The 26,904-nt window shown below is 41.6% G+C and overlaps 1 protein-coding gene across 1 annotated transcript; it reads left to right on the top strand.

Moving 5' to 3' along the window:
* Nucleotides 1-393: 393 nt before the first annotated feature.
* On the top strand, nt 394-26,431 carry NNMT (nicotinamide N-methyltransferase). Its single transcript, XM_027581215.2, has 3 exons — nt 394-632; nt 1,416-1,623; nt 25,952-26,431. Exons 1-3 carry the CDS (start codon nt 479-481, stop codon nt 26,382-26,384), a joined length of 795 nt encoding a protein of 264 aa, XP_027437016.1. The 5' UTR covers nt 394-478; the 3' UTR covers nt 26,385-26,431.
* Nucleotides 26,432-26,904: the final 473 nt, after the last annotated feature.

A 26,904-nucleotide genomic window follows, 5' to 3' on the forward strand; every position in this document is an offset into this window, starting at 1 on the left:
AAGGACATTTCCTAATCCTCTTCTTTCCCCTCTTTATGACTGTGAAAAATTTAAACCATTCTTTGTGGGTCTCTTTTGGGTGAATCATTACAGGAAGAACCATGGTGCTCTGGGGAAATGACCCACCTCTCTAAACTTAGTGGTTCTATGAGTTAAATGATTTCCCGGACGAGCTCAGATGATTCCTCCAGCACTTGAACTTCACCCCTTGGCTGAGAATTGCATGCAGCTCATGGCCCTCCCCTTTCTGCACACACATTTCCTAGGCGCCCTTGCCCAAAAGTTTCATCACCTCCTAGAGCAGCCAAAACATTCTTGGTGTATTTCTGTTAGTGTTTAACCAAATGTCGGTCTCTAAGGGGTGTGTTGAACTAACAGAAGATTGAAGCCTGAGACTTAAAAAGACAACTTTTGCAGGGTGACTCCCCGGGTTCTGGAGGAGAGGGAGGGAGGGTAGTGGACACAGGAGCGAGCCACGATGGAACCTAGCTTCACCTCCAAGGACACTTACCTGAGACATTTTAACCCTCGGGATTACCTAGAAAAATATTACAACTTTGGGTCCAGACGCTCTGCAGAAAATGAGATTCTCAGGCATCTTCTGAAAAATCTTTTCAAGATATTCTGCCTGGGTGAGTTCGTGTGTTATCTGTGTGTCTCCCCAGCAAAATGTGAAACATACAGATGGAGTCTCAGGGCATGGCTGGGTTCATGTGTAGTCATTGCTAAGTGACAGTCCTTTTGGGGTTACTCATTTATTTAAAGAGAATGAAAACCAAGGTTTTTTTTTTTTTTTTTGGTATGACTATTTTACAATTCACAAAGTGTTTTTATATGCATGATCTCATTTGGGTGTGCAAAGGGAAACGAGAAGGCAGGAGTTCTGTCCTTGATTTCACATCAATTTGTTAGGTGACCAGAGCCAGCCATTTAACCATGATGGGCCACTTAAGAAGTGAAGATTCTTGTGCTTAACTGTGTTTCTAACTCAAAAGAATGTTGTGAATGTGCATGAAATAAAAAGACCTTCCAACATATGAAGAATTGGATGCTTTTTGGAGAGAGACAATTTAAAAAATTTTAAAAACAGATTTAACTTTCCCCAGAAGTATTCCTTAATAGTTTTTACATTTTCTGTGTAGCAGTCTTTCTGGATCAGGGGTCTGGACACCAGATGTAGATCTTTTCTTCCTTCTCCTACACCTAAAAATATCCCAGCAGCATGCCTCCAGCCAGGATTGGGGAATGGAAAATGCAAAGATGTTAAAAAAAGATTTTGAGGGATGAGGAGTGAGTAGAGAGATGGTCTGTTTTGGGGGCTCTCTCGCACAGTTCCAGCGAAGATCGTGCGTATCAGCTCTGGCTACCGTCATATGATGCCTGATCCCCTTTCCTTGTTGCCTCCTCTAAACCAGATGGCGTGAAGGGGGACCTCCTCATTGACATTGGCTCTGGCCCCACCATCTACCAGCTTCTCTCTGCTTGTGAATCCTTCAAGGAGATCATTGCCACCGATTACACTGACCAGAACCTGCAGGAGCTGCAAAAGTGGCTGAAGAAGGAACCAGGGGCCTTTGACTGGTCCCCAGTGGTGACCTACGTGTGCGAGCTGGAAGGGAACAGGTAGAGAAACCAGGGTCTGCTTCCTGGCTTTCTGACGGTACCTGAGTGACGGTTCATTTTTCTGAACCAAGAATTATCTGTAGAGCCCAAGTTAAAAAACAAAGGGAACAGAGAGAGCCCAGAGAGAAATCCAGATGGAGAATAAGGAGAGAGAACGAGCCAGAGGGGAGTGGGAGTGTGTGTGTGCACGTGCGTGTACCAGAACAGCAGAACGTGCGTGAAGACACAGAGGAGAATTGAAGAGATGGCCACTGAGCCAAGAGGAGACAAAACCTTCCCAGGCCAGTGTGGGGGTGCAGCGTGCGGGTCAGGTACCATGGCACAACGACACAGGACGAGGTCAGGGAAGAGGTGAACCCGGCTCCTTCTCAGCAGTTTTGGGGCTTCAGGGCTTGCCCCCCAGAGCCATCCTCCATCCCAGTGCATGGGACTCTGCCATGAGGGTAGCTAATGCTGACACCATCAGACACAACAAAAAGCTGACTAGGTTTTCGAACTGGGATTAGCAACATGAAGGAATTAACTGTAAAGAATTTGTTACTCCCCATCCACAAAAGTCAGAGCTTGACATAGTCACAGCTAATGACCAACAGCTTAGCCTACCCCATCTACAGGTCAGTTTATGCAAATGAGTCTCGTTTAAATGATTAATTTCTCTCCGCACAAGAACTGGTCAATAGCCTACTAGTCAGAGGTGCATTTCGCTTTGTCTTTCTCTTGTCCTGATGTGCGATTGCCCTGTGACGGCTCAGCCCAGTGTTGCTGCCCTTCCAGCAGCCGAACGTCCCTGCTGCTACGTGTGTTGCCGAAGCCCCACAGACTCCCTTGCAAACTGTATCAGAAGACCGCTTCAAAATTCCTCTTCTGATCCTGCTGGCCCTGTCTGCTACTTCTTATATGCTCAGTTATTTCTACCTTTCTGTCTTTTTCTCCCCCCTGCTCTTAATGGTTTTTTTTTTTTTTTTTTGGTACATTTTCCTTCCCCGTTCCACTTCTTTCTGTGTTTGCACCCCCACCTTTGCTCATATACTAATCTGTATGGTACAGCGTCCTCTGTCTTTCCTTGTCTTGTTGCTCACAATGGGAAAGCATACCTGTTTTTTTAAAGATTTATTTATTTTAGAGACAGAGAGAGAGAGAGAGAGCATATGGGATGAGGGGCAGAGGGAGAGGGAGAGAGAAAAGCCGGGTCACATTGAGCATGGAGCCCGATGCAGGGCCCGATCTCAGGACCCTGAGATTAGGACCTAAGCCGAAGGTAGACGCTTAACCGACTGAGCCACCCAGGTGCCCCCAAGGCATACCTATTATTAATGAACATGTCCCATGCTTTGGTCAGGAAAGGGCTCTGACTTCCAAGCAAGACAACCGCCTTCAAGAAACAAGTGCTGACACTTTTTGGCACTTGGTTAAAGGAACTAGCATGAGCATGTATGATGTGCCACATAGTCCTAGCTACTGGGATAGACTGGTGGACAAGACGAAGAAACCTCAAGTCTCCTAGACCTCATATCAGGGAAGGCAGGCACATGTCAGATCACTTAGGGCTTTGAGGCCAGGCTAACAATCCTGTACTTCAAGTGTGATGAGAAGGCATTAGAGGTGTAACTGGGAAGTGATGTGACCCCATTTACATTTACGAAGATCTCTTTAGCTGTTGTGTGGAGAATGGATTGGAGGGTTTAGAGGAGAATGAGAGACACAGAAAGGAGACACTTTGATCCAGGTAAGAGATGATGGTGGCTGGGCCCAGTGGATTTGTTGGTGATGGAGAGAGGAAGATGATTTTAAGATGAATTGTTGAGATAGGCTGGATAAAAGTTTGGTAATGCTTTGTCCTGGGGAATGATGAGAGGGAAGTCTCAGGGATGATGATGCCCATGTTTCTCAACTTGAACAACAGGAGGAGTGAAGTAATATTCCAGAATCCCAGGGGTAAATGTAAAATCATGGGATCTTAACATGTCCCTAAGGGGTATGTCTACCTCCATACTCTTCTTCTGGAGTGATGGTCAATTCATTTTTCTATATGTGCACTTAAAGTTGATTCTCACCGCTTCACCAAATGTGCTTATTCATGAGTCAGATTGTCTTCTGAAACTAATTCTAAAGCCTGCTTCTATTTCTTTAACCCCTTCATTCTCTTTTCATGGTCTGCTGAATTCTAGCTTAGTTGGAGTATTCTAAACTTACATGTTGTGGCTACACTGTCTTATTGATAGTGTGGGTTGTCCGATGTAAGTTATCAAGTTGACTCATTGTTTATACAATTCCTTATAGTATAATATGAATAAATAGGAATTCTATATTTTGTTTCCCAATTAATGTTTTTGCTATATGCAGAGTCACTAAACTTCCACTGGGTTTATGCTAGTCTTTTATCCCTTTTTCCAGGAAAAGTAAGTCTTGAGATCAGATAGTGGAAATCCTCCTCCAACTTGGTTCTTTTTCAAAATTCTTCTGGCAATTTTAGTGTCATATATATATGACTTTATATATGTATATATATTATATATATTATATGTAGTTATATTTTAGTAAAGTAATATAATATATATTATATATTAAACATATATTCAATTTATATATTATATATAATACATTTAATATATAGTATATTTAGGGCACCTGGGTGGCTCAGTTGGTTAAGCGACTGCCTTCGGCTCAGGTCACGATCCTGCAGTCCCGGGATCGAGTCCCGCATCCGGCTCCCTGCTCGGCGGGGAGTCTGCTTCTCCCTCTGACCCTCTTCCCTCTCGTGCTCTCTATCTCTCATTCTCTCTCTCTCTGAAATAAATAAATAAAATTTAAAAATATATATATAGTATATTTAACTGAATATATTTAATTGGAGTATAATTAACATACAGCATTATATTTGTTTCAGGTGTACAATATAAAGATTCAACAATTCTTTTTTTTTTAAGATTTTATTTATTTATTTATTTGAGAGAGTGAGAATGAGAGACAGAAAGAGAGCCCATGAGAGGGGGGAGGGTCAGAGGGAGAAGCAGACTCCCTGCCGAGCAGGGAGCCCTACGCGGGACTCGATCCCGGGACTCCAGGATCATGACCTGAGCCGAAGGCAGTTGCTCAACCAACTGATCCACCCAGGCGCCCCAGATTCAACAATTCTATACATTACTGAGTGCTCATCATAAGTGTGCTCTCAATCCCCCATCCCCCCTCCCACCTCCCCTCTGGCAACCACCAGTTTGTTCTCTGTATTTAAGAGTCTGTTTCTTTTATTTGTCTCCTTTGCTCTTTCTTTATTTTGTTTCTTAAATTCCACATACGAGTGAAATCATCTGGTATTTGTTTTCTCTGTTTGACTTACTTCACTTAGTATTATACCTTCTAGGTCCACCCATGTTGTTGCAAATGGAAAGATCGCATTTTTATGGCTGAGCAATATAGATTCCACATCATTATCTGTTCATCCACCAATGGACACTTGGGTTGCTTCTCTATCTTGGGTATTGTAAATAATGGTGTAAAACACATGCGGGAGGCTATATCTTTTCAAATTAGTGTTTTGTTTTCTTTGGGTAAATACCCAGTAGTGGAATTACTGGATCATATAGTAATTCAGCTGTATTTTTTTGAGGTCCCACCATACTGTTTTCCACAGTGGCTGCACCAACAGTGCACGAGGGTTCCTTTTTCTCCACATCCTCATCAACACTTGTTATTATCTTTTTAATTTTAGCCATTCTGACAGGTATGAGGTGATACCTTATTGTGGTTTTGATTTGCATTTCCCTGATGATTAGTGATATTGAACATGTGGTTCATGTGTCTGTTGGCCATTTGTATATCATCTTTGGAAAAATATCTATTTGTGTCCTCTGACAATTTTAATTGGATTATTTGTTTCTTTGGTGTTGGGTTGTATAAGCTCTTTATATGTTTTGGTTATTAATCCTCTATCAGATATGTCATTTGCGAATAACTTCTCCTATTCAGTAGGCTCCTTTTTCTTGTTGATGGTTTCCTTCACTGTGTAAAAGCTTTTTTATTGCCATTATATTTTGATATAAATTTTAGAATAAACTGGTGTGCCTGGGTGGTTCAGTCACTTAAGCGGTTAAGTATCTGCCTTGGGCTCAGGTCATGATCCCAGGGTCCTGGGGTCGAGCCCCCTCCTCAGTAGACAGTCTGCTTTTCCCTCTCTGTCTGCCCTTCCCCTGCTTGTGTGCGTGCACGCTCTCTCTCTAATAAAATAAGTAAAATCTTTAAATTTTAGAATAAACTTGTCAATTTCTTCCAAAAAAGGCTGTTGAGACTTTGATAGTGACCTTTCAATTTACAAATCAGTTTAAGAGAATGGACATATGGAATCCGCAGTCCATAAACATGGTCTATCTCTGTATTTATTTAGGACTTCTTTAGTTTCTCTCAGTAATGTTTTGTAGTTCTCATATTTTATGTATATTTTGTTAAATTTTTCCTGTGTTTTATTTTTTAATGTTATTGTTAATTTTATTTTTAATTTCAAATTTTAAAAATTTGCTAGTATATAGAAATATAATTGATTTTTATATACTGACTCTGTGTCCTGTAACATTGTTGACTTCACTAATTAAGTTTAATAGTGCTTTTTGTAGATTCCATAGGTTTTTCTATGTACACTCTTATATCATCTGCAAATAAAAATAGTTTTACTTCTTCTATTCCAACTATAGGCCTTTTATTCATTTTTCTGGCCTTATTACACTGGCTAGGACTTCCCTAACAATGCTGAATAGAAGATGAGCGTAGACATATGTGCCCTTTTCTATATCATAAGAAAAAATGTCCAATGATTCATTGTTAAGTATATTTGCTATAGATTTTTCAGATATTCTTTGTCAGACAAAATTTCTTTATATTTTTAGTTTCTGGGGAGTTCTAAATCAAATGTTGAATTTTGTTGATTTTTTTTGAATTAATTGAGATGGTCATATGATTTTTCTCCTTTATTCTGAAAATGTAAATTATATTGGAAGATTTTTGAATGTTTAAATCTAACTGGCATACACTCATTGGTTAAAGCAGTATCCTTTTTTTGTATGACTGGATGTGATTTGCTAATATCTTGTTAGGGATTTTTGCATCTACATATATGAGGGATATTGAGCTATAATTTTCTTTTCTTATAATATGCTTAGCCGATTTTGATACCAGCATGATGCTGGATTCATATAACAAGTTTGAGAATGTTTATTCTTCCTCTATTTTTTGAAAGTGTTTGTGTATTATTAGTATTATTTCTTCCCTTTTTTTTTTAAAGGTTTTATTTATTTCTTTGAGAGAGACAGGGAGAGAGCACAAGCAGGGAGAGGGGCAGAGGGAGAAGCAGGCTCCCTGCTGAGCAAGGAGACTGACCTGGGGCTTGAGATCATGACCTGAGCCGAAGTCAGACACTTAACCGACTGACCCCAGTATTATTTCTTCCTTAAATGATTGATAGAATTCACCAGTGAAGCTACCTGTATCTGAAGGTTTTTTTCATGTGTGTGAAATTTTTAAAATTCAGAATAGTAGTTTTTATTGGCTATTTGGATTTTCCAATTCTTCTTTGTTTTGATAAATAGTATTTTTCAAGGAATTTATCTTATTCATCTTGGTTGTCAATTTTATTGTCATAGTTTTTTTAAACAATATATCTTTATTACTCTTTTAGTAGTCTTCCTTCTTTCATTTTTTAAAAGATTTTATTTATTTATTTGACAGAGAGAGACACAGCGAGAGAGGGAACACAAGCAGGGGGAGTGGGAGAGGGAGAAGCAGGCTTCCCGCTGAGCAGGGAACCTGATGTGGGGCTCGATCCCAGGACCCTGGGACCATGACCTGAGCCGAAGGCAGACGCTTAACGACTGAGCCACCCAGGTGCCCCCTTCTTTCATTCTTGATATTGGCAATTTGTCTTTAAAAAAATACCTTCATCAAACTTGTTAGAGATTGACCAATTTTATTAATCTTTTTGAAGGACCAACTTTGGGTTTTGTTGATTTTTTTCTATTGTCTGTCCATTTTCAATTGTGTTGATTTCTGCTCTTATTTTTCTTATTTTCTCTCTTCCATTTACTTTAGTTTTTATATGCTCTTCTTTTTCTTGCTTCTGAAGTTAGAAGCTTAGATAACTGATTTCACACATCTCTTTCTTCTAACTTAGCCCTTTAAAGCCATAAATTTCCTTTAGAATTGTTTCAATTGCATCTCATGATTTTTGATATGTCATATTTTTATTATCCACTTCAGCATATTTTCTTAATTTTTTAAAGATTTGTATATTTATTATTTGAGAGAGAGAGAGCGTGCACAGGGGGCTGGGAGGGGCAGAGAGAGAGGAGATGGAGAATCTCAAACAGACTCCTCTCTGAGCATGGAGTCCAACCCACAACGCTGAGATCATAACCTGAGCTGAAATCAAGAGTCGGACACTTAACTGACTGAGACACCCAGGTGCCTCACTTCAACATATTTTCTAATTTCCTTTGTGATTTCTTCTTTGACCTGAATTATTTAGGATTGTGTTGCTTAATTTCCAAAAATTTCAGGATTTTCTAGATATTGTTATTGGTTTCTATTTAAATTTTACTGTAGTCAGAGATTGATTTTATGGTCACCATATGGTCTATTTTGGTTAACCGTCGATGTGCTTTCTACATTGAGAAGAATGTATATCATCCTGTTGTAGGTGTGGTTTCTATAAATATCAATTAAGTCAGGTAGATCGATAGTATTTTTCAAATTTTCTACATGATTTTTTGCTTATCAATTACTGATAGAAAGGCATTAAAATCTCAAACTATGACTGTGGATTTATCTCTTGTTCCCCATCATTCTGTCAACATTTGCTTCATACATTTTGAAGCTTTGTTACTACCTGCGTATATTTTTAGGATTGTTTTGTCTTCTTGATTTATTGACCATTTTATCATTAAGAAATATCTCCCTTTACTGCCAGTAATAGACTTGTCTTGAAGTCTACTTTGATATTAATATGGCCACATCAGCGTTCTTATGCTTGGTGTTTGCATGGAGTGGTAGATAGCCTCAAAGATGGCTCCCAATAATCTTCACCTCAAATATTCATCTCTTGTTTAATTGCCTTCCTTGGGTGTCTATTTGATTTAGTGACTAGATTCTAACATACACAATGCAGCAGAGTACTGGGACATCAATCCTGAGATTAGCTTACAAAAATACTATGGCTTCCTTATTTGGTGTTCCCTCTCACTCGCTTGTCTGGAGTGAGCTTGGAAGCAAATTTCCCCCCACTTGTACCTGCAGGTGAGACTGAAGACATGGCCAACACTCTACCTCATGAGGGACCTTGCCTCAGAGGTACTCAGCTAATCTGTGCCCAGACATCTGACCCACAGAAACTGGGAAATAAGTGTTTGTCATTTTAAATCGCTAAGTTTTAGGGTAATTTATAATGCAGCAATAGATAACTAATAGACATCGTATATCTTTTCCACCCTTTTGTTTTCAAGCTATATGTGTTTTTATACTTAAAATGTTTTTCTTGCAAGTAGAATGTAGTAGGTCTTTTCAATCCAATGTGATGATTCCTGCCTTTTAACTGGATTCTTTAGTTCACTTGTATTTAATGTAATTACTGATAATGTATGATTGAGTCTAAATCAATCGTCTTGGTATATATTTTCTACTGGTCCCATCTGTTTTATTTTTCACTTATGCCTTTGTTCCCACTTCTCCTTGGTGTAATAATGTTTGGTATTCCATTAGTATAAATATAAAGAGTTTTAGTATTCCTTTTTATCCTCTCTTTTGACTCTGATCTTTCCTATTGACCTCTTTTGTGTTTTGTGTGAGCATATATATGTGTGTGCACATGTAATTTTTCTAGAAATGTCAGTATGTGTTTTTAACATATCTATTACGTCATGAGCAATGTGGGATATTACAATAGTGTAATTCCTTTAACCCACTCTTGCCTTATGCACTTGTCATGTATTTTACTTTATATATACTATAACATTACAATACATTGTTATTATTTTTGCTTTAAAAAGTTAGTAGTGCTTTTATTTTTTATTTTTTTTATTGCGGTTAAAAAACACATACCATAAAATTTAGCATCTGAACTATTTTTAAGTATATAATTCAGTACTTTTAAGTATATTCATATTAGTCAGTAGTATTTTAAATAAATATATATAAAGTCCTTTATATTTATCTGCATGTCTGTCCTCTCTAGTATTCTTCATTCCTTTTTGCAGATCTAGACTTCTATCTGGCATCACTTCCTTCATCTGAAGAAATTCTTTTTTTTTCTTTCTTTAAATTTTTATTGTTATGTTAATCACCATACATTACATCATTAGTTTTTGATGTCGTGTTCCATGATTCATAATACCCAGTGCTCCACGCAGAATGTGCCCTCTTTAATACCCATCACCAGACTAACCCATCCCCCCACCCCCCTCACTTCTAGAACCCTCAGTTTGTTTTTCAGAGTCCATCATCTCTCATGGATCGTCTCCCCCTCCGATTTACTCCCCTTCATTCTTCCCCTCCTGCTATCTTCTTCTTCTTTTTTTTCCTTTACATATATTGCATTATTTGTTTCAGAGGTACAGACCTGTGATTCAACAGTCTTGCACAATTCACAGTGCTCACCATAGCACATAGCCTCCCCACTGTCTATCACCCAGCCACCCCATCCCTCCCACCCCCCCACCACTCCAGCAACCCTCAGTTTGTTTCCTGAGATTAAGAATTCCTCATATCAGTGAGGTCATATGATACATGTCTTTCTCCGATTGACTTATTTCACTCAGCATAACACCCTCCAGTTCCATCCACGTCGTTGCAAATGGCAAGAACTCATTCCTTTTGATGGCTGCCTAATATTCCATTGTGTATATATACCACATCTTCGTTATCCATTCATCTGTCGATGGACATCTTGGCTCTTTCCACAGTCTGGCTATTGTGGACATTGCTGCTATAAACATTGGGGTGCACGTACCCTTTCGGATCCCTACATTTGTATCTTTGTGGTAAATACCCAGTAGTGCAATTGCTGGATCATATGGTAGCTCTATTTTCAACTTTTTGAGGACCCCCCATACTGTTTTCCAGAATGGTTGCACCAGCTTGCATTCCCACCAACAGTGTAGGAGGCTTCCCCTTTCTCCGCATCCCTGCCAACGTCTGTCATTTCCTGACTTGTTAATTTTAGCCATTCTGACTGGTGTGAGGTGGTATCTCATCGAGGTGTTGATTTGGATTTCCCTGATGCCGAGCGATGTTGAGCACTTTTTCATGTGTCTGTTGGCCATTTGGATGTCTTCTTTTGAAAAATGTCTGTTCATGTCTTCTGCCCATTTCTTGATTGGATTATTCTTTGGGTGTTGAGTTTGAGAAGTTCTTTATATATTTTGGATACTAGCCCTTTATCTGATATGTCATTTGCAAATATTTTCTCCCATTCTGTCAGTTGTCTTTTGGTTTTATGGACTGTTTCTTTTGTTGTGCAAAAGCTTTTTATCTTGATGAAATCACAATTGTTCATTTTTGCCCTTGCTTCCCCTGCCTTTGGCGATGTTTCTAGGAAGAAGTTGCTGTGGCTGAGGTCAAAGAGGTTGCTGCCTGTGTTCTCCTTTAGGATTTTGATGGACTTCTGTCTCACATTTAGGTCTTTCAACCATTTGGAGTCTATTTTTGTGTGTGGTGTAAGGAAATGGTCCAGTTTCATTCTTCTGCATGTGGCTGTCCAATTTTCCCAACACCATTTGTTGAAGAGACTGTCTTTTTTCCATTGGACATTCTTTCCTGCTTTGTCAAAGATGAGTTGACCATAGAGTTGAGGGTCTATTTCTGGGCTCTCGATTCTGTTCCATTGATCTATGTGTCTGTTTTTGTGCCAGTACCATACTGTCTTGATGATGACAGCTTTGTAATAGAGCTGGAAGTCCGGAATTGTGATGCTGCCAGCTTTGCTTTTCTTTTTCAACATTCCTCTGGCTATTCGGGGTCTCTTCTGGTTCCATACAAATTTTAGGATTATTTGTTCCATTTCTTTGAAAAAAGTGGATGGTATTTTGATAGGGATTGCATTGAATGTGTAGATGGCTCTAGGTAGCATTGACTTCTTCACAATGTTTGTTCTTCCAATCCATGAGCATGGAACGTTTTTCCATTTCTTTGTGTCTTCCTCAATTTCTTTCATGAGTATTTTATAGTTTTCTGAGTACAGATCCTGTGCCTCTTTGGTTAGATTTATTCCTAGGTATCTTGTGGTTTTGAGTGCAATTGTAAATGGGATTGACTCCTTAATTTCTCTCTCTTCTGTCTTGTTGTTGGTGTATAGGAATGCCACTGATTTCTGCGCATTGATTTTATATCCTGCCACTTTACTGAATTCCTATATGAGTTCTAGCGGTTTTGGGGTGGAGTCTTTTGGGTTTTCCACATACAGTATCAGATCATCTGCAAAGACTGAGAGTTTGACTTCCTCTTTGCCGATTTGGATGCCTTTGATTTCTTTTTGTTGTCTGATTGCTGTGGCTAGGACTTCTAATACTATGTTGAATAGCAGTGGTGAGAGTGGACATCCCTGCCATGTTCCTGACCTTAGGGGGAAAGCTCTCAGCTTTCCCCCATTGAGAATGATATTTGCTGTAGGTTTTTCATAGATGACATTTAAGATATTGAGGTATGTACCCTCTATCCCTATACTCTGAAGAGTTTTGATCAAGAAAGAATGCTGTAATTTGTCAAATGCTTTTTCTGCATCTATTGAGAGGATCATGTGATTCTTGTTCTTTCTTTTGTTAATATATTGTATCACGTTAATAAGTCAATCAGAGAAAGACATGTATCATATGACCTCACTGATATAAGGAATTCTTAATCTCAGAAAACAAACTGAGTGTTGCTAGAGTGGTGGGGGTGGGAGGGATGGGGTGGCTGGGTGATAGACATTGCGTAGGGTATGTGCTATGGTGAGTGCTGTGAATTGTGCAAGACTGTTGAATCACAGATCTGTACTTCTGAAATAAATAATGCAACATATGTTAAGGAAAAAGAAAAAGAAGAAGATAGCAGGAGAGGAAGAATGAAGGGGAGTAAGTCAGAGGGGGAGACGAACCATGAGAGACGATGGACTCTGAAAAACAAACAGGGTTCTCTAGAGGGGAGGAGGGTAGGGGTATGGGTTAGCCTGGTGATGGGTATTAAAGAGGGCACATTCTGCATGGAGCACTGGGTGTTATGCACAAACAATGAATCATGGAACATTACATCAAAAACTAATGATGTAATATATGGTGATTAACATAACAATAAAAAATAAAAAAATATTCTATCACATTGATTGATTTGTGGATGTTGGACCAACCTTGCAGCCCAGGGATAAATCCCACTTGGTCATGGTGAATAATCCTTTTAATGTACTGTTGGATCCTATTGGCTAGTATTTTGGTGAGAATTTTTGCATCCATGTTCATCAAGGATATTGGTCTGTAATTCTCCCTTTTTATGGGGTCTTTGTCTGGTTTTGGGATCAAGGTAATGGTGGCCTCATAAAATGAGTTTGGAAGTTTTCCTTCCATTTCTATTTTTTGGAACAGTTTCAGGACAATAGGTATTAATTCTTCTTTAAATGTCTGATAGAATTCCCCTGGGAAGCCATCTGGCCCTGGGCTTTTGTTTGTTGGGAGATGTTTGATGACTGCTTCAATTTCCTTAGTGGTTATAGGTCTGTTCAGGTTTTCTATTGCTTCCTGGTTCAATTTTGGTAGTTGATACATCTCTAGGAATGCACCCATTTCTTCCAGGTTATCTAATTTGCTGGCATAGAGTTGCTCATAATATGTTCTTATAATTGTTTGTATTTCTTTGGTGTTGGTTGTGATCTCCCTCTTTCGTTCATGATTTTGTTGATTTGGGTCATTTTGCTTTTCTTTTTGATAAGTCTGGCCAGGGGTTTATCAATCTTTTAATTCTTTCCGAGACCCAGCTCCTAGTTTCATTGATCTGTTCTACTGTTCTTTTGGTTTCTATTTCATTGATTTCTGCTCTGATCTTTATTATTTCTCTTCTCCTGCTGGGTTTGGGCTTTATTTGCTGTTTTTTCTCCAGCTCCTTTAGGTGTAGGGTTAGGTTGTGTATTTGAGACCTTTCTTGTTTCTTGAGAAAGGCTTGTATTGCTATATACTTTCCTCTTAGGGCTGCCTTTGCTGTATCCCAAAGATTTTGAACAGTTGTGTTTTCATTTTCATTGGTTTCCATGAATTTTTTTAATTCTTCTTTAATTTCCTGGTTGACCCATTCATTCTTTAGTAGGATGCTCTTTAGCCTCCATGTATTTGAGTTCTTTCCGACTTTCCTCTTGTGATTGAGTTCTAGTTTCAAAGCATTGTGGTCTGAAAATATGCAGGGAATGATCCCAGTCTTTTGGTACCATTTGAGGCCTGATTTGTGACCTAGGATGTGATCTATTCTGGAGAATGTTCCATGGGCACTAGAGAAGAATGTGTATTCCGTTGCTTTGGGATGGAATGTTCTGAATGTCTGTGAAGTCCATTTGGTCCAGGGTGTCATTTAAAGTCTTTATTTCCTTGTTGATCTTTTGCTTAGATGATCTGTCCATTTCAGTCAGGGGGGGTGTTAAAGTCCCCCACTATTATTGTATTGTTGTCAATGTGTTTCTTTGCTTTTGCTATTAATTGCCTTATATAATTGGCTGCTCCCATGTTAGGGGCATAGATATTTACAATTGTTAGATCTTCTTATTGGATAGACCCTTTAAGTAGGATATAGTGTCCTTCCTCATCTCTTATTACAGTCTTTGTTTTAAAATCTAATTTGTCTGTTATAAGGATTGCCACCCCAGCTTTCTTTTGGTGTCCATTAGCATGGTAAATGGTTTTCCACCCCCTCACTTTCAATCTGGGGGTGTCTTTGGGTCTAAAATGAGTCTCTTGCAGACAGCATATCGACGGGTCTTGTTTTTGAATCCAATCTGATAGCCTGTGTCTTTTGATTGGGGCATTTAGCCCATTTACATTCAGGGTAACTATTGAAAGGTATGAATTTAGTGCCATTGTATTGCCTGTAAGGTGACTGTTACTGTATATTGTCTGTATTCCTTTCTGGTCTATGCTGCTTTTAGGCTCTCTCTTTGCTTAGAGGACCCCTTTCAATATTTTTTGGAGGGCTGGTTTCGTGTTTGCAAATTCCTTTAGTTTTTGTTTGTCCTGGAAGCTTTTTATCTCTCCTTCTATTTTCAATGACAGCCTAGCTGGATATAGTATTCTTGGCTGCATATTTTTCTCGTTTAGTGCTCTGAAGATATCATGCCAGTCCTTTCTGGCCTGCTAGGTCTCTGTGAATAGGTCTGTTGCCAAACTAATGTTTCTACCATTGTAGGTTACATATCTCTTCTCCTGAACTGCTTTCAAGATTTTATCTTTGTCTCTAAGACACGTAAGTTTTACTATTAGATGTCAGGGTGTTGACCTATTTTTATTGATTTTGAGAGGGGTTCTCTGTGCCTCCTGGATTTTGATGCCTGTTTCCTTCCCCACTTTAGGGAAGTTCTCTGCTATAATTTGCTCCAATATACCTTCTGCCCCTCTCTCTCTTTCTTCTTCTTCTGGGATCCCAATTATTCTAATGTTGTTTCATCTTATCTTATTGCTTATCTCTCGAATTCTGCCCTCGTGATCCAGTAGTTGTTTATCTCTCTTTTTCTCAGCTTCTTTATTTTCCATCATTTGGTCTTGTATATCGCTGATTCTCTCTTCTGCCTCATTTATCCCAGCAGTTAGTGGCCCCATTTTTTATTGCACCTCATGAATAGCCTTTTTGATTTTGACTTGGTTAGTTTTTAGTTCTTTTATTTGTCCAGGAAGGGTTTCTCTAATAACTTCCATGCTTTTTTCAAGCCCAGCTAGTATCTTTAAAATCATGATTCTGAACTCTAGGTCCAACATCGTACTAATGTCTGTATTGAGTAGGTCCCTGGCAGATGGTACTACGTCTTGTTCTTTTTGTTGAGGTGATTTTTTTCTGTCTTGTCATTTTGTCCAGAGGAGAATAGATGAATGAGAGAACAAAATGCTAACAGGGTAACAACCTCCCCAGAAAATATACTCTAAACAAATCAGAAAAGACCTGAAACCAGGGGAAAAGAAAGGGAAAGAAAGAAAAAAGAGAAAAAAAATAGAAAAAGAAAAAGATAAAAACAATCAAAAACAGAACAAAACAAATAAAACAGAATATGATCAAATATGATCAGGCTAGTGCATAAATCGGTGCCACATACTAGATTTTGGGTTGGTCTGTTAGAAGAAAGTGCCTTCTAAAATTTTAAAGAAAGAAAGACTTATATATGTGCAAAATAAGGGTTGATACAATGAAGGGATGGAATATGACTGTAAAGATGGAAATTATAAAAAATTTTAAAAGAGGAATTGATAAGGAGCGTGAAAAAAGAAAGAAGAGGATTAAAAAAAGAAAGAAAGAAAAAAAAGGGGAAACAATGTGATCAGGCAGGAGACTAGAACAAAGCCATACACTAGAGATTTAGGTTATATTTTGATCTGTTAGAAGAAACTGTGTCTCAAAATTTTAAAGAGAGAACACTTATATATATATATATATATATATATATGCCAAAAATAAGGGTAACTACTCTGAAGGGATAGAATATGACTCTAAAAATGAAAAATAAAAATGTTTTTTTAAAAAGGGGATTGATAAGATGTTGGTTGAAAAAGGGAAAAAGAAATATTCAAAAAAAAAACCAGTTAAAAAAATTAACTTTGAAAGACTAATGAATCATGGTAAAAAAGCCATGAATTCTATGTGCAGTATTCCCCTAGTGCTGGAGTTCTGCCGTTCTCCTTGATCGGTAAACTTGGTCTTGGCTTGCTGGCTGTTCGTGCTGATCTTCTGGGGGAGGTGCCTGTTGCCGTGGTTCCCAAATGTCTTTGCCGGAGGCGGAATTGCCCCGCCCTTGTGAGTCCGGGGCCGAGCAAGCTGCTCGGGTTTGCTCTCGGGAGCTTTTGTTCCCTGCAAGCTCTCGGTGCAGCTTTGGAGGACCAGGGTGAAAATGGTGGCCTCCCAATCTCCACCCAGAGTGGCTGAGAACTCAGGGCCCCGCTCCTCAGTGTGCCCCTGGAGAAAAGCAGTCACTCCCTTGTCCCTGGTCTCCGGCCGCTCTCCGTGCTCACCCGGCCTGTGACCAAGCGTTTCTATCTCTGGCACCCGACCCCGTGTGGAGTCTCCAAACCCAGCAGATCCCTGCGGTGCGCTCCCGCGCCGCTCCTCCTGGGGGAGGAAGGGGAGTCTCCCCGGATCTGCTGCCTGTTGGGTCCCTGCTGGAGGAGCAGTGGTCCGACTGTGTCACCGATCACAGTCTATGGCAACCCCGAGCTGAGAGCCCGCGCCTGGGCTCCGTCTCTGCAGCCGGCTTCCCCGCTCCGATCCCTGGGAGCTCTGCCGCACTCAGGCACCCCCTGTCTTCCTGTGACCCCGAGGGTCCTGAGACCACACTGTCCCTAGAGGGTTCCACCCCCCGCTTAGCCACTGCAGCGACGTCCCTCCGCGGAGCCGACTTCTAAAAGTTCCGATTTTGTGCTCCGCGACTCTATCACTTGCCAGAAGAGGCCGGCGGAGGCCCCCTCCCCCGCCGTCTATCCTCCCGAATATCGCCTCGGATTCACTTCTCCGCACGTCCTACCTTCCAGTAAGTGGTCGCTTCTCTGTTCAGAGAGTTGTTACTCTTCTTATCTTCGATCTCCTGTTGAGTTCGTAGGTGTTCAGAATGGTTTGATCCCTATTCAGCTGAATTCCTGAGACCAGACGAAATCCAGGTCTCCTACTGCTCTGCCATCTTGCTCCCTTCTCCCATTAGAAGAACTTCTTTTAGTATTTCTTAAAATGTAGGTGTGCTGGAGACAAATTCTCTCATCTTACCAATGTCAGGTAAGAATCAGTAATTTTTTTCTTCCTCATAATATGAGGAACTTATTAATTTTTGATACCCAAAGTCCTTCTGTCATCTCTCTCCCCAGTGTTTCTTGTTAAAATTGGAGATTTTAGGGATGCCTGAGTGGCTCAGCCGGCTAAGCATCTGCCTTTGGCTCAGGTCATGATCCCAGGGTCCTGGGATGGGGCCCAATGTCGGGCTCTCTGCTCAGTGGGGAGCCTGCTTCTCTCTCTCCCTCTGCCCCTCCCCTGTTTGTGCGCTCACTTGCGTGTGCACTCTCTCTCTGTATCAAATAAATAAATAAAAATATTTTTAAAAAATTGGAGATTTTAAATCCAAATATTGTAATTTAATGCATCATTTTCATATTTTCTTTCAAGATCAGTTTGGACATTTGCTTTCAGTTTGTAATCATATTTGCAATTATGTGAACATTTTAATTTTATGATCATTTTATATGATTTTTCTAGTTGTTTAGTTTTTAATTCTGATTCATCTTTTGGTCCATTGAATAGGCCTTCAAAATAATGTTTTCAAGAAGAACACACAAGTGACATTTTCTAAGCCCGTCTATATTGGAAACATGTTTTTGTTGCCTTTACAGGTGAACAATACCATAAAATTGTTTACTATTGCCTAAGTATTTATTTCTGCCCCCCCACTGGCATTTGATAAGAAGTTGAGAGGCTACTTTCATATGCCATTTTAACCTATAAACCCCTTACTTAGAATTTTATGCTAGCTATAGTCTTCAAACTGAAGATAATGTTCTTCAAAATAAATGTAATTTCAAACGTTTTTTTTTCTATCGACCAGGTGATTCCACAGATGAAACTGGTATTAACTAGGGAATAAAAAAACAAACCCGGTAGTCATGAGGATTTGGGCAATATTCAAAGTTATTGAATAAATAAGGAATTCCCCAGGATTTATAGAATTTCAGGGAAAGTTTATAAAAGAGTTTTTCAGTCAGTCAGACAATATAACTTTCTGAGGTCCAAATCATATGTCAAAAAGGCTTTTAGAACTTTCTTCTCAATTTCCCTGGCTATCACAAGCCTTTTCATCTCATTCAGAAATGAACCCTTAAAATCTAGCAAGATACTAAAAGCATTGCTGCTTATCTCATGCCAGAGTCATCAGCTTGTAACAATTGGCTCCTGAGAAACTGTCCCTTCCCAATCGCTGTTCGAGTAAGGAACTGTATTTTTTGGCAGTAAAATTCTGCATTCTCACTCTTATCCTTGTGCTAGATCCTGTGGCTTCGACTATTTTGAGAATGATAGTGATCCCATTCAACTTATGTCTTTCTTACATCTTCAAGTACCTCTATCAGCCCACAACCTATTTCCTTTGAGATTATTTTTTCTTTATCGGAAGCTCTTTCTTGTGCTGCCAAAGACAGTTTGAGCTGTCTCCTCTTCCTCGGCCTTTGCTGTGGATGCATACATTTAGATACCACTCATTTTTAAAACTATCCAAGAAGTTGTAAGACATTGGTACCCAATTCTGGCTTCACATTATTTATTTATCAAGTCAGAGAGTCACATGCTAAAATATAAATTATGACTCCAGCACGAGACAAGGAAAATGAGCGTTTACCTTAAGAAGTCCTAGAAACTGCACTGATGAATCTCTGGGTTCCTGGAAAATTGCAGCCCATGGCCTGCCTTGTGGTCCTCAGACTAAGCAGCTTCCTTCTCACCTGGGAGCCTGTTAAAGAATGCAGGATCTCAGGCCCCGCTCCCCACCTACAGAACAAGGGGCTCTGCATTTTAATGAGATCTGCAGGGGATGGTATGCATTTTACAGTTTGAGAAATACTGGTGTCTAGAACAGAGCTTCCCAGCAGATATACCAGAAGGTGCTGGTGAGTGGGAATGAGTTACAGGTATGCTCTGCAAGTTCTCCTCAGTCCTCAGGGCCACCAGAAGGATTCTGGGGAAGCTGGAGCCCCCCTCCCCCGCCCCGCCATGCCTCTACAGAGAGCAGCTCTTCCACCTACCTCCGCACGCCTGACAGAAGGAAGCTTGAGCACCTGTAGAGGTGAAGCAAATGCTCTCCGTACGAAGATTCTCATGTCTATTTAAAAAAATGTTTGCCTGTTGCCCAAAATAGACACACTTGGGCCACATATGTCCCACAAAGCTATTGAACTTCCTCTACGCTGAAGCATCTCTATATTTTCATGTCTTGTAAAAGATTGATATCCCTTCTCAACTTCGAGATCTTGATGGTCATGGTGACATGTGATACCTAGGAAAAGTTTCTCCCTTTTAAAAGCATGCCTTTCTCTTAGATGTTCTCCCTGCATTCTCTCTCTGGGAAAATGCACAGGGCAGGCTGAGGACATTTCACCTGGCCATTTCCTTCAAATTGTAAGCATTTCTACCCATGTGTCTGAATGTGCCCCAAATAGAACTATGATCTTCCCAAATTTGCTCCATTTGTTCTCATCTCCCTGGGTGTTGCCATCATCTAATTACTTGAACAAGCCAGGAGCCTGGAAGCCAAACTTGCCTTCTCCCTCTCAGTCATGTTCTGTGAGCATGCACCAAGCTCTGTCCATTTTACCTCTGAGTTTCTCTCAAACCAGTATATGTCTTCCAATATTTTCTATCCAGTCTATTTTCCTGGTTCAAGCCACCGTCCTCTCCCTCCTAACTCGCCTTCTACCTCCACTCTTGTCGCAAAGTGATCACCTCAAAATGTAGATCCGATTGCACCACTCCGTTCCTTAGCACCACCCCTTCATACCCTCCCATGAATAGGATAAAAAGGGTAAAAAGCAAAATTCTTAACATGGTCCCCAAAGATCTGTCTCGTCTGGCACCTGCTGACCCCTATCTCCTCCCTTTTCAACCATGCTCTGCTTTGTTTTCTGAGATCCAGCCTCATCAGCCTTCCCTCCTCTTTCCACCCACCACATGGCCTTTGCATGTGCTGTTTCCATTTACTGGGATATCCCCCTCCCCTCCCTACTCTCCATGGCCTAGTGAACTCTCGTTTATTTTGTCCCTGCTTACCTGACTCCGTTGTGGAGGAGCTCTCCTTGACACTTCAGAGCAATTCTAGCTTCCAACATTCCTTTGTTGGCGCCATGTTCCTCTCCTTCCTAGCGTTTATCACAGTATTAATTTGTCACTTTTGTGGATGATCGTTGGATTAATTCTTTCTCCCCTCTGCCCCAGACTGCTCCAAACTGTAATCCCCATGACGATAGGGTCTGCTTCTTGTTTGTTCTCTCTTGGGTCCCCATTGCCCAGTACTCTTCCTGCCACATCACAGAGGTTCAAAGAAATTTGTAAAATAAATAACTGCATGCCTTTTGTTTCCCAGCCTCTCCCACCTGAAATGTCGGTTTTTCACCTGATTCATTGTGGCCTGTACCAAAGGCTTACTAATGATTATTCCTGGCTCGTACAGTTCTTACTTTGGTATCCAAGCTTATGTAGCTTTTTATATCCTTCACACATTTTGCTGGTTCTCCCTCAGGAGGGCCTGCTGGAACCTCTGGGGATGGGGCTTTGCGGGGTGAGTGTCATTGAAAGATCTCATCCAGGGCCTTCTGGCCCAGCAGCTGCCTTACAGCGACAGGGCAGGAGGACCCTCCTCTGAAGCTCAGAGTAATTTCTTGGGGTGTGGGAATATACTCTCACCAAGCACTCTTCTCAGGAGCCCTACTCTGTATCCCCTCTCTCCCCAGTGCCCTCAGGCTTCACAGATTGCATATTTATAGAGGACATAGCTGCCCTTTTTTACATGTGTTGGAAAGAGCAGATCTTCAGACCTAGAGAAACACTCGCACTGCTGTTAGCTTCCTGTGGAACCGCCTAACACTTTTCTGGGGTGTGTTGATTCCCTACCCCTTGAGCTGAAGGCCAGTCCATTTCCCTGGGCCTGTGAACAGCACAGGCGCTCAGAAGCCCTGAGATGGCATCATGGCACAGCTACCTGGGCCACCGAGTCCCCCCGTGTTTGCTGTGTACCCAGGGATAAGCAGGTCTCCACGGCAGTGGGTGTTTCCAGCCAATTTCCCTCTCAAATCGGCACATTCTCCATGAGCTTTCTAGACTTCGCAGTGTTTCTCACTGCTTGGGAACAATTTCCATCATCAACTGACTGGCAAGGACTAGTTCTAGGGTAATGCGTGTCTTTCAAATAGCCTAACACACAATAGGGCACAGAGATCCAACGTACTTCTGATGTCATCACTTAAATATACAACCCCGCGGTGTTCCCAGTGTAGAGGATCGCCTTGAAACACGTCCAAAAACACACCCTAGTTTTCACTCCTTGGGCTTTTTCTCTACCTTCGGCTATCCATATGTGCTGATAGGTTATTTGAATTTTTCAATTGTAGATTAATTTACCTGTTCAAATCTGTGTTTCACAGACTTCCATAATGTTGTATTGTTATTTTTTATTCTTAAAATGTTCGGTCAAATTATCCACGTTCTGGGAGGCTGAGTGGCAACTTTGTAACTGATTTCTCTGCTTTTAGAATGACTAACATTCCCTGTTTGCCCAGGATTGAGAGGGGTTCCCAGGACATGGGATTTTCAGTAGGAAAACTGGGAAAGTCCAGACCCATCAGGACAAACTTGTCACCGTACTACCATTTTACCCTTGATAGGAGAGTAGGTAGACCCAGCCAAAGGTAATTATCATTCCCTGTCTCTCCTGCTTTCTTGGCTGGTAGGAATTTCCTGAAGCCAATACCTTGCCTAGCTACTTCTCTTTCTCTCTTTAGTATAAACAGCTTTCCCAAGATAAAATTAACATCACATGTGATTCACCCATTTAAAGTGTGCCATTGGATAGTTCTTAAGATATCCATGTGGTTGTGCAATCTTCACCCCAGTTCGGGAACATTTTCATAACTTCCCAAACAAACCCTGTACCCACTGGCAAGCAGTCCCATTTCCCAGATCCTCTCCCTGTTGGCAACCATTGGTCTGCCCCTGGTCTTTGTAGCTTTGCCTTTTCTGGACATTTCATGTAAATGGAATCATACAATATGTGGCCTTTTGTTTCTGGTTTCTTTCACTTAGCATCCTGTTTTCAAGGTTCTTCCATGTTGTAGCATGAATCAGCACCTCATTCCTTTAAATGACTGACTATGATTCCATTGCATGCATATACCACACTTTATTTATTTATTCATAGGTCGATGGACATTTGGGTGGCTGCCATCTTTTGGCTATGATGAATAATGTTGCTATAATTACCCACGTGCAATTTTTTGTGTGGGCATAGGTGTTCATTTCTCTTGGAATTCCTGGGTCATGCAGTAACTCTATGATGAACCTTTTTTAAAAAATTTCATTTTATTATGTTATGTTAGTCACCATACATTACACCATTAGTTTTTTTTTTTTAAAGATTTTATTTATTCATTTGCAAGAGAGACAGAGAGAGAACAAGCAGGGGGAGAGGCAGAGGGAGAGGGAGAAGCAGACTCCCTGCTGAGCAAGGAGCCCGATGCGGGACTCGATCCCAGGATCCTGGGATCATGACCTGAGCCAAAGGCAGACGCTTAACCATCTGAGCCACCCAGGCGCCCTACACCATTAGTTTTTGATGCAGTATTCCATGATATAACACCCAGTGCTCCATGCAATACGTGCCTTCCTTTTTTTTAACATGTGCCCTCCTTAATACCGATCTTTGGGCTAACTGATCCCCCCACTCCCCTCCCCGCTAAAACCCTCAGTTTATTTCTCAGAGTCCATAGTCTCTCATGGTTCGTCTCCCCCTCTGATTTTCCCCCCTTCATTTTTCTCTTCCTACTATCTTCTCTTTTTTTCTTTTTAACATATAATGTATTATTTGTTTCAGGGGTACAGGTCTGTGATTCAACAGTCTTACACAGTTCACAGCGCTCACCATAGCACATACCCTCCCCAATGTCTATCACCCAGCCACCCCATCCCTCCCACCCCCAACCACTCCAGCAATGCTCTGTTTTCCTGAGATTAAGAGTCTCTTATCGTTTGTCTCCCTCTCTTGTTTCATCTTGTTTCATTTTTTCCTCCCTTCCCCTATGATCCTGTGTCTTGTTTCTCAAATTCCTCACATCAGTGAGATCATATGATACTTGTCTTTCTCTGATTGGCTTATTTCGCTTAGCGTAATACCCTCTAGTTCCATCCATGTCGTTGCAAATGGTAAGATTTCATTTTTGATGGCTGCATAATATTCCACTGTGTATATATACCACCTCTTCTTTATCCATTCGTCTGTCGATGGACATCTTGGCTCTTTCCACAGTTTGGCTATTGTGGACACTGCTGCTATAAACATTGGGGTGCACGTACCCCTTCGGGTCCCTACATTTGTTATAATGAACCTTCTGAGGAACTTCCACCAGACTGTTTTCTGAAGTAGCTAGACCATTTTGTATTCTCCCCAATAGTGTGAGGAGGTCCCCATTTCTCCCCATCCTTGCTAACGCTTGTGATTGTCTGTCTTTTTTACTATAGCCGTCCTAGTGGATGTGAAGTGGTATCTCATTGTTTGATTTGCATTTCTCTGATGGCCAAAGATGTTGAGAATTTTTTTCATATGCTTATTGCTAAGCCTCTTAAGTGGAAAATTATAATGTAAAGGATGTTTATAAATAGCTGATTTTGCACTGGGCTTAAGATTTTTTTTTAAGATTTTATTTATTTATTAGAGAGAGCAAGCACAAGCAGGGGGAGTGGCAGGCAGAGGGAGAGGGAGAAGCAGGCTCCCTGCTGAGCAAGGAGCCTGATGTGGGGCTCGATCCCAGGACCCCGGGATCATGACCTGAGCCCAAGGCAGACACTTAACTGACTGAGCCACCCAGGCGCTCCTGGGTTTAAGATTTTAACTAAATATTGAAATAGGATGTTCACAACTAATTGCTGTTATCTCAAATCATTCTATGTGGAGGTACATTTCCAAGTTTTATTTAAACCATTGACTTTTCCTCGCGACCAGAAGTGGTCCGGGGTAAGTCCCTTTCTCATCTGCTCTGATGTTGGGCCATCCTCTGTTGGTCCATTCTCTTCATCAAGCCTTGCTGCCTGAGAGGCTGTCTTCTTCTGGAGCCAATGGACTGTGTGTTGCCTGAATGTAGGCCTGGATTGGCACCCCTGGTGTTCTCTCTGTTGACTGACTTCCTCAAAGCTCTGGATATCCAGTCATCACTCCTATTATTTGGGCTCTGTGGCCTTCTGGGCACTTTGAACATTTGTTCTTGTTTTTCTCTTAGCTCTCTGATTTTCTGCTACTGCTTTCTCCTTGTCTCTTTCTCCAGTTTCTCCTGGGCACTCTATATGCTCATTTAATTTTGCTCATCTGTCAGCTTGTTCCTTCATGCCTCCGCTAACAAATTCCAAAAAGATCCAAGGCACTCTATTCCATCTCCTGCCCTTGCCTTCTCTGCCTCTTTTACAAACTGGTCTCCTCTCAGGAAACCCCACTGATTTGGCAGAAAAGGATAGTAATCTGAGCAAGACTACTGAGAAAATGATCCCCTTGAGAAAGCACACTCTCTATCTGGAATATGTTTCGGGGTTCAAGAATGGCAAGTATTGGTTTTCTCCTTTCCTAGAGGGGCCCTGGCCATGGTTTTGTTGTGTTATCCACCATTTCTGTAAATGTCTATGGATGACCCCACTCACTCCCCCAGCCTGATCAGTAGCTACACAGAAATACTGTTTCCACATTTTAAAAGATTTTATTTATTTATTTATTTGACAGAGAGAGAGAGAGAGAGAGAGAGAGAGAGAAGGAACACAAACAGGGGGAGTGGGAGAGGGAGAAGCAGGCTCTCCACTGAGCAGGGAGCCCAATGCGGGGCTCCATCCCAGGACCCTGGGATCATGACCTGAGCCGAAGGCAGATGCTTAATGATTGAGCCACCCAGGTGTCCCTGTTTCCACATTTTAAAGCCATTATTGCCTGATATGTATCGGTCAAGTGGCTGCTATGTTGTAGTTTGGCAGAGGAGACAAGTGTAATAATTAATAAACAAATAAGTAGTAGTAGTAATAATGGTAATAATAATAATAATAATAATAATAATAATAATAATAATAAACGAGCCAGGCACTATTCTAAGCAGTGGAGGAAGAATAATTCCAGTCCGGTAGGTACTTTCATTATCATTTTCATGTTATTACCCACTTCATAAAGAGATTTAGCCCAGCACGGGGTAACGTGGTCACATTCATGTGCCGAAAGGGTCCTCTGTGTCTCCTTTGTCCATTTTTCCAACAGGGATGTCCCCAAGGATATAACACTTGGGATGACCCTGCCATTTTCAGCCCCGACCAAAGAGATCTGGGGTTTTCATGAGTACAGCGTGGCAAGTGGTATTTATCAGTTTGTGTATTTCAGAGCCAAGGGGCTGGAGAAGGAGGAGAAGTTGCGGCGCGTGGTCAGAGAGGTCCTGAAGTGCGACGTGACTCAGAGCCGGCCTCTGGGCGCCGTGTCCCTGCCCCTGGCCGACTGTCTGCTCAGCACGCTGTGCCTGGACGCCGCCTGCCCAGACCTCCCTGCCTACTGCGCAGCCCTCAGGAACCTCGGCAGCCTGCTAAAGCCGGGGGGCTTCCTGGTGGTGGTGGACGCCCTGAAGAGCAGCTACTACATGATCGGCGAGCAGAGGTTCTCCAGCCTCTGCCTGGGCCAGGAGGCAATAGAGGCTGCTGTGAGGGAGGCTGGCTACTCCGTTGAGCGGTTTGAGGTGATCTGTCAAAGTTATTCCTCTACCATGTGTGACAATGAAGGGCTTTTCTCCCTGGTGGGGCGGAAGCTGAGCAAATCTGTATGACCCCTTGTGGTTTCAATTAAAGCAATTCCTCTCTCTGGCCCAGTTAACTTCGGTTCTTGGTTCTAACTGCCACGGTCACTGTGCTGAGTTGAGTCTAACGGCTCATGCAGGGCAGGGTGGGTGCAGTCAGTCAGTGGAGGAACAACTGAGTGACCACCGACTCTGTGCTTCCCATGTGTGCTACGGGGACTCAAAGATGAGCAACCAGAACATCCAGTCTTCGCTTCCCATGTTTAGAAAAGAAGACCCCCTTTTCCTTAAGCACCCCTAGTTCTGGCGGCTCACGCCCCCATGCGCCTACAGAGCAGTGTCTGCAGCGATGAGCTCTCTTTCCTACGGGGCCCGCTGCTTCCTTCTCTCAGGAACATGCTTCTCCTGTTCCTCAACAATTGCCTTCTCTGGGGACCCCATCCTCTGCTGGGGCCCACTGGTGCCACCACCACATCTGAGGGTCAGAGAATAGCTGTCCCCTTTGCTCCTGGGTCCCAAGTGTGGGGCAGGTCCTTCTCTTACTTCCTTT

This window comes from Zalophus californianus, chromosome 11 (genome assembly GCF_009762305.2).
Source record: "Zalophus californianus isolate mZalCal1 chromosome 11, mZalCal1.pri.v2, whole genome shotgun sequence".
Lineage (NCBI taxonomy): Eukaryota > Metazoa > Chordata > Mammalia > Carnivora > Otariidae > Zalophus > Zalophus californianus.